This window comes from Rhea americana, unplaced genomic scaffold (assembly GCF_003343005.1).
Source record: "Rhea americana isolate MKP2758 unplaced genomic scaffold, rheAme1 scaffold_53, whole genome shotgun sequence".
Lineage (NCBI taxonomy): Eukaryota > Metazoa > Chordata > Aves > Rheiformes > Rheidae > Rhea > Rhea americana.
In genome coordinates this window covers 3,362,019-3,369,915 of record NW_028186679.1, presented here as the reverse complement: position 1 = coordinate 3,369,915, position 7,897 = coordinate 3,362,019, and the positions used below count along the sequence as shown (strand labels likewise).

The window sequence follows — 7,897 nt, the reverse complement described above, 5'->3', positions numbered from 1 at the left end:
CTACATCAGTGCAATAAGACAAAAAAAATTCATAAGAGAAAAATGTATTAAGAGAATTAGAAGTTCGAACGAAGGGAAAAGGGCACTTCTCCACCTTTGGCCTGAGATGTGCCACAGAGGCACAGAAGCCCTGGCAATCGAAGCCGTGTAATTCTAGAATAGAAAATCCTGTCCTCCCACCTCCAGAATTACTCTTATTTCTGAATGWTTTTTTGAATAACTGGTTTGGCCTAAGGTCTTTATACTTCAGCAAACTTATGCCAATCTTTCTTTAAATTAACTATTGTGGCAGATCTTACTTTTTTATAGTAAAACTAAGATTTAGTCCATCCAATTGCCAATCACAGATCTCCGTATTAGCTSTCAGAGACCAGCCAGTGAACAAAAAGCAAAGGCAAAATGTTTCAAGCCACTTAAGAGTTTTTCATTAGATTTTATCCTGGTTCTCCCGTGCTTATTTTAAGTTTCTTCTTTCTTCTTCTTCTTTCTTTCTTTCTTCTTTGAGATACAGGTTACAGGTTTGTTTCAGCATCAAAAATTCATCTGCAAGTGATCAAAACCATAGTCGAAACACAGGAACAAAGGATTTACCTAGTGAGTCATCAAAGTGCTTTATTTTATAAAGCCTTGCTCATGTTTGGAGTGTAATCTAAGCACTAAGATACAATAATGAGTCCTCCTTGCCCTGTCCAAATAAACAGTTTATCAACAATAAAGAATGACAGAAACTGTTACACAGACAAAAAGAATGCTTTGTTGTCTAAAATTGTCTAAAAATGTACACTAATTGGCCACAATCAAATATTTACTCAACCTCATTTTTACTTCAGGGTCTCCCATACTTTAAGAAGCCACAGCATACTTYAGAAAATAAAGCGAGTGATATTGTAGACAGATGGAGTATATGGGCAGAGGACAAAAGATATCACGCCACAGTACCAACTTATTTAAATACAGACAATACAAAAGTGTACACATACATTACAGTGCTGCGGACATCACTAAGTCAAACGAAAAAAAAAAAAAAAAAAAAAAAAAAAAAAAAAAAAAAACCTGTAGGGAAGGTAGGGGAGGGGAGAAAAAAATTAATACAGCAACAGGGACAGTATTGCCTTTGGCCACTGGAGAGAGCGTGATGGGTTGCTATGTATAGGCTTCTCTGAAGTAAAACACTACGTACATTACGCACCGTTGCAGGCTGAACAGCACTGACGTGAGTTATGGCGAAGGCATGCTGGCACTCCTGATCTCTGTTATAAATGATGATGGGGAGGGCATGACTTATTTTAAATTGCCTACAAAACCTAACAATTTCAATAAAGAAATTTTAAAGGCACAGCTTTAGCACAGTGTATAAGTAGATAAACTTTAAGCATATGTAAATTTGTCTTTTTCAAGCATGGAATCTTTTGGGAAAAAATGCAAGAGGAGAAGAAATACAATGTTTAAAAATTTTAAACAAGTTAAACATGATCAGCACAGTTTTAGGCAATGTACTATACAATCAAATTTGAATAAATGATAGGACAGGTCATTTTGATGATAAAAGACGACCTGGGAAAAAAAATCCCTCTGAAACACCCTTTCTCATTTTATTGAAAGAGTCTATCATGGAGGTGAACGAGACATTCACTTTGGTACGCTACTGCATGTTATATCTTGGAAGGTGACAAACATATTACTTCATTTGTACTGCAAAATAACTTTACATGTAAACTCAAAAATCATATATTGTACACAGCTCAGAAATTCAGAAGTATCCCTGCTTTCCTAATAATGTAAACAGTAAAATTCAAAGTTAATTTTTAAGGGATAATCCATAATAAAACACCATTGTTTAAACAGCACAGCACAAGCATTTAAACTTCAAATTCCCATTAAATTACAGGAGAATGGAATTTCTATCAGTATGCACATCTTTCCAGGGAGAAAGATGAAGCTACTATTGCCCAAAACTATGCACTTCTTCAAATAAGCTTTTTTTCCACTTGTAACATTATTAGTTCCTATATTGCAAGAATATAAAACAAATGAAAACTTCAGGTAACAAAGTGAAACAAGCAAGGTTTTCCCTTAACATAAGTTTGCCGTAGCAAAAAATGTACACATAGCATGAAATACATGTTAGCTCTTTGTAAGATAAGAGACATTAGCTCTCAGATGTCTGAGAGTCTGAACGTCCTGATGCAATGTGCTGAAAAGGAGGAAAAAAAAAAAAATGGGAGAGGGAGAAAAAAGGGAAAAAAACCCAACTGCCATGAACCTAACAGGAAAATCCTCCGGCACCAACGGCTCACTGTGTCAGGTATATTTTTTAAGGAGTGCCAGTGTGCAAGTTGTAAGTGTAACATTCGCAGTAAGGTTTTTATTATCATCATTACCATCATGAATACTGTCATATATCTTTTAGTTCAAAAAATAAACTGATCCACAGTTTACAGTTTGATACCAATATTGGAGATTGAACATGCATTTACTCTTCCCCACCCCCACCCCACAGCTCTTTGCTCATTTATTCCATTTCAGCTGGTAGCATCAGAGTATTACTGTCACAGTGCACTCTGAGTAAGCTGATCTATTTAATTTATTTTAATTTTTTGCACACACAAAAGAGTCAGAAATAGCTAGAACTATGCTGGGAATATCAGGCAGCTGTTAAAGCGCGTCTTCCACCCCACTTCAGTCATCTTTGCCAGCAGATGTAAACAAAGGGGTTGCTTTCTGCAAGATGAGCACGTCTCTGAGTTCCTTTTTTCCCTACGCTTGTAGCCACTGCTGCTGTCCCCAGGTCTTGTGTCTGTCCATGTAACATGATAGGTTACGTCAAGATGTTGGCAATAAAGTCCAAGAAGCGCTTTGAATACTGTTCAGGATTAACAGTTGAAATTTCTGCACCGGCCTATACAGAGAATTGAGGGGGAGGAAAAGGAAGAACCAACATTTTATTTGATGCTTTGGCACTGATAGTGTTACTTACCCAAATTTTATTTGCAGTCTCAGGGCCAGATATCCTAAACACAAATTACAATGGCCTTCAAGCAGAACGTTATCCTTTTAAGACGTCATATGGGTACAGTGATACTTTGTGCTCGCCAGCTTTCCTGTCCAGTTTCCATTAATGGATGTATTCTCTTTCCTTTCTTTCCTTTTCTTTACTTTTCATTTTACTTCAAGCTCCTGTATAATTTCTACTACATACCTAACCATTCTACCCACAGATTCATCAACAGATTCTGGTCTGTTTAGCAGCAGTGTCTTTGATAGAGAAGGCTGAATTCGCATAGTCAGATCTGGTGTGTCACTGCTTGTTTAATGTATACTGCTATCTGAATGCTAATCAACCTGCTTTGGAATATATGGTAATAGTGAATAACATTTTTTCAACATATATACATTTAAATCCTGACTCACTGAATAAGCTGCATAATTGCTATTTTACAATTTCATCCATATTATTTGAGGTTTTGAGAGCCTTAGCAGCATCTATATTTTCCTCATTTACAAAAGCAAAAAATTGGATGCAATTATAGAACAAAGTTCAGTTTCAGGTGGCTCAGGATATAGACAGTGAAATAAATGAAAATCGTTGTACAAAAGTTCAGTTGAAAGGACTAATCACAGTCAGCTCTAACAATCCTAATTGTTATTTACAACATATTTTTACCCCTTACTTAAGCCAGAACTGTGATTTTTAAGTAAGCTACATTCAAAGTTCCTTAATAACTGCCAGATAATGGCTGCATATGGTCTGCATCAACTTTCAGCTGGTTTGAGAGAGTAATGAGAGCATTGTTTTGGAGAGAGAAAAATATCTTCTGCAAGCCTGTACAGGGCTTATTGTTGAGAATTCTAAATCACTTCATATTGTAAACTAAAAAGCTCCAAGTTCTTTGGTTAAAAAAAAAATAATGGTCTGCTCCTTCAGATACTTGGACAGAGAACAGATTTTAGACTAATGAACGATTAAGGTCTTGTTTTAAGAGTTTAAGACATTTGAACCCTAAAATCATTGTACAGTGATGACAGAAGATATAATCCTTAACTCCATCAGACTGGGATACTTCACCATAATTCTCTAGTATCTGCTGTTAAGCAGCAATTTCAGTTAAAATAATAAAGAAATTTATGGCAGTCAAATAGTAGCCTTCACTGAATGGTCTTGAAGTATTTAGTAAGTACATTTTATGCTTAATTTTGCATGTTGTACTTTTTACAAGTCTTGCAAAGCAACCTATGTCATATGCCAAGTAATAAATTTTCATCATGGCTGTACCAAATAATAAAACCACCACCAGGGTCCTGAATGTTAAATCAGATTCACAATAGCTTTTACAGAGCTATATAAGAATACAAGTATCTGTGAACAACTTTGTTTCAAAGAAGGTACATCTCACAAATTTAGGASAAAGTCCTAAAAAAGCAGCATCTCACTAGCATTTGCTATGGGTAAGAGCACTGCATACAGCTGAAAAGAGCGCTTTACACTCAGTATATAATATGTATGTGTAGCAGTTACACTCTACTTTTGAATTAAATGTTAAACTAGAAAAAAATGAAAAAACTGATCTATTTCCCCCTTTCCAAAGATGTCCTGACCTGTGCTACAGCAGGGAACTAAACGATAAATATGCACCAGTACCGTATGAGAGTGGAATGAGAGTGAACCCCCCCCCCCAAATACTTACCCCATGCTTAACTGTTTTTGCAGCATGGGCAGCTTTCTTTTTTGCGTCATAATGAGTAAGAATGTCAATAATGGCCATAAAGTATATTTCCTTCCGAGGTGCATCTGCAAAAGGCAAACACACGGCAGCAAGAATGACCTTCCAGAAGAAGAGACTTCACAGGGATCTCTCAGCAGCTAAGACAGGCTGCTATCTGTCACTATCACAGAAAGTGTGACTAAGCAYCACAGGCTCAAGCCCTTTTTAATTGAGAGATTAGCTGCATTCATATATAATGCAAATAAAAGCAAATGAATGTAAAACAAAACACCAGCATGCAGAAACAGGAATTACTGTTCACTAAAAGTGATGTGGATTACATGTTTTTTCATATAAGCAAATAGAAAAAACTATGAAGTTTTATATGAAAAGTGGTGCTTCTGTATCAACAAACAAGATCATATTTTATTTATGAATAAAACCATTCCTCTATCAATGTACATGCTTATTAAAAAGAAAAAGAGTGATAATATTCCTGGTCTTGAACAGTCGAAGGTAACTAATCATACTTAGTTTTACGCACTAATGTCAAAAACACTTTCAGGCTTCTTATGCAAAAGAGCGCTCCTTATAAGACTCTCTCTGATGCAACACAGAACTTGGGTGTGAGCATACAGAATTTTCCAAAACAACAACAACAAAAAAGATGAAATACAAATTGGAATGCTGTTTGTTCGTTTTTTTTTTTCTGGAGTGCTCTTAATAGTATAAACTACCTATTGGCAAAAAAAAAAAAATTACATAAACTAGATTTCCTAAAAGAAATGAAAAAAATAAAGAATTAAATGAGAATCTCTGTGTGTAAATAGCTAAGACAATATACGAGTTGTTTGTATAGTTGGTGAACTGCTCAACTGTAACTCCACATCCCAATACCTAAGAAATATGTTCAGTATCAAAGCTGAGCATTATAGGTGTCTTCTACTTCTGCACCCAAGAACAACTCATTTCCTCTTCTACAGAGGGAATTATATTGTGCAATTTAACTTTGCTTTTATGTGGTTATGAGGCCTTTAGGATTCTGGTGAAGGAATCAAAACATCTTAACATAAGAATATTTATTATTGCTTACTTTCATGGGATTTTATGCCATAAACATCAATAGCTGGATCAAATTCCCCYGGAGCCAAAGGCTGTGAGCTGTTGAGTGTATTTCCTGGGCTGTCTGGAGGCGTTCCAATAGGGTGGGTGCCATCACTCTCGCCTTCATCTTCTCCATCATTCTCTTCACACTCTACTTCTTCCTGTTCAGCTCTTTCAACATCATGAATCCCAACCAGCAAACTGTAGTCCATGAGTTTTAGCTGAGCAAGAAACTAGAAAGTGATAATAAGCAATTTATCAATATCACCAAAAAATGTAAATTCCAGTTACAAATGTGAGAAGTTATGCAAAGACGTCATCAGCCTAAAAAAMCAGACACTTCTGAAAGAGAGCAAAATGGAGGATTAAGTGTAAATCTAGCAGCATTATACTTTAGTAAGATGTAGCAACACAACATGGGCCAGTTACAAGTTAAGATTATAAAAAGTTGCAGCACACACTTCCAAAATCCTCTGGGAAACATCATTTTCCCAGTGGTGAAGAGCAGTCCTGTGTGAGGCAATCACTATCCCTCTTGCCTGGGGTTTCTRTTAGGGCTATTTTGTTCTCTGTGCAATGTCCAGACCAGCTTCTGTGCTATCAGATGGGCTGATSTGGGCTATGATCTGGCACTAAATTCCCCCCGCTCCTTAGTAATCATTATTAAAGAATTATGAAAAAAATGTTTAAATATTCCAGTAGTATATTCTATGTAGCAAAGTTTTACATTGTGAAGAAATGAAATGATGCCATATTCTCTTCRCAGTGAAAGGCTCACAGTTTAAATCAGGTAAGCAAAATCTGAATGCGAACAGGTATTTTTGAGTAAAGATGGGAGTTTGAAGCGAAGTGGAAAGTGCATATACTTGATATCTATACAGTGTTATCTGAGATGAGRGGAACAGGATAAAGCAGAAAGGTGAGAGAGGAAGACAGAAATACGGGAAACAGAAAAGAAGGAATAAACAAACAGATCAAGGGAATGAGGGGAGTTGTGCTGCAGCTTGAAAGCAATGCTGGGATTTTGAACTTGCTATACAAAGACCCGTGGAACCACAGCTTATGATATGCATAAAAAGAGATGGAAAGAATGAATTATTTCAGTTTTTAGAGTCTCTACAGGGCTACAGATAAGAAGGTAGAGCAGAACAGAGAAGAAGGAATTTAAGCTAGACTTTGTAACAGATGAAAGAGTATAAAATCACTAGAAAAAGAGAAACAATATATAGTTTGTCAAAATCCTCTTTGTGAGAAAAGACAGGATTCAGAAATAACAACATGACTGAAAAGATAACATGATGACTAGAAAAGATAACATGAAGAAGAAAAATGAGAAGAGGTTTTAGGAAGAAAGAAGAAATTAGTTTCTACTAGTTTTAATATAATAAAGCAAAAGACTGTTCACAAGACTAGAACAGATTTAAGTTTGAAGAGACCTCAAGGATACATAGAGCAGCTGACCTGTGATCAGCACGAAGGTAAGGAATGACATGCAGTGTGAACAGATGAGATAGGCCAAAGGCGATGGAGTGGAAAGACTCCAGCATATCATTAGATGTTTGAGAAATACTGACAGAGAGAGGGAGTAAGAGGGATGGAGGGAGAGGGCAAGAAAGAGAAAGGGAGAGAGAAGGAAAATCTACCAATACCAATTGGAAATTCCACCAATAAAGGAAGAAGAGTATGAAAGGGAACGGACCTTTGCTTGGAAAAGGAGTGGGCTGCAAATCACAAGAAAATGGGACCTGGGGAAAAAAGCGTACTGCTGATGATAGCAGGGATTTAAGAAAATCATCACAAAGAAAAGATCATCACATTTAAAGTGGAAAAAAAATATCCTTATATGTTTTTTCTTCAGGACAGTTTCAGCCGAATAAGCAGACAGGAAAATGAGGCAGGAGAGAACGGAAGATGGTGCAGGACAACAAGATATCAAAACAGCAGTAATAGGTATTTGTCTGAACATATGAAAGGAATATAAGACTTGATTATGAAAGAAATGCTACACAACAAAAATTATGTAATGACAAACAAAAATGGATATAAAGCCATATATTTGAGCATATTACTCCATAATATGTTTTAACTAT

The 7,897-nt window shown here is 36.1% G+C and overlaps 1 protein-coding gene across 1 annotated transcript in view; it reads right to left on the bottom strand.

Annotated features, from left to right (window-relative positions):
* Positions 1–586: 586 nt before the first annotated feature.
* Positions 587–7,897, bottom strand: part of PIP4K2A (phosphatidylinositol-5-phosphate 4-kinase type 2 alpha) — a 52,636-nt gene continuing 45,325 nt past the window's right edge. Inside the window, exons 8-10 of the mRNA XM_085318344.1 lie at positions 5,797–6,040; positions 4,686–4,789; positions 587–2,899 (exon numbers count right to left, since the gene is read on the bottom strand). Of these exons, the coding sequence (XP_085174470.1) occupies positions 2,819–2,899; positions 4,686–4,789; positions 5,797–6,040 (429 nt within the window). The 3' untranslated portion in view covers positions 587–2,818. The remainder of the gene's footprint in view (positions 2,900–4,685; positions 4,790–5,796; positions 6,041–7,897) is intronic.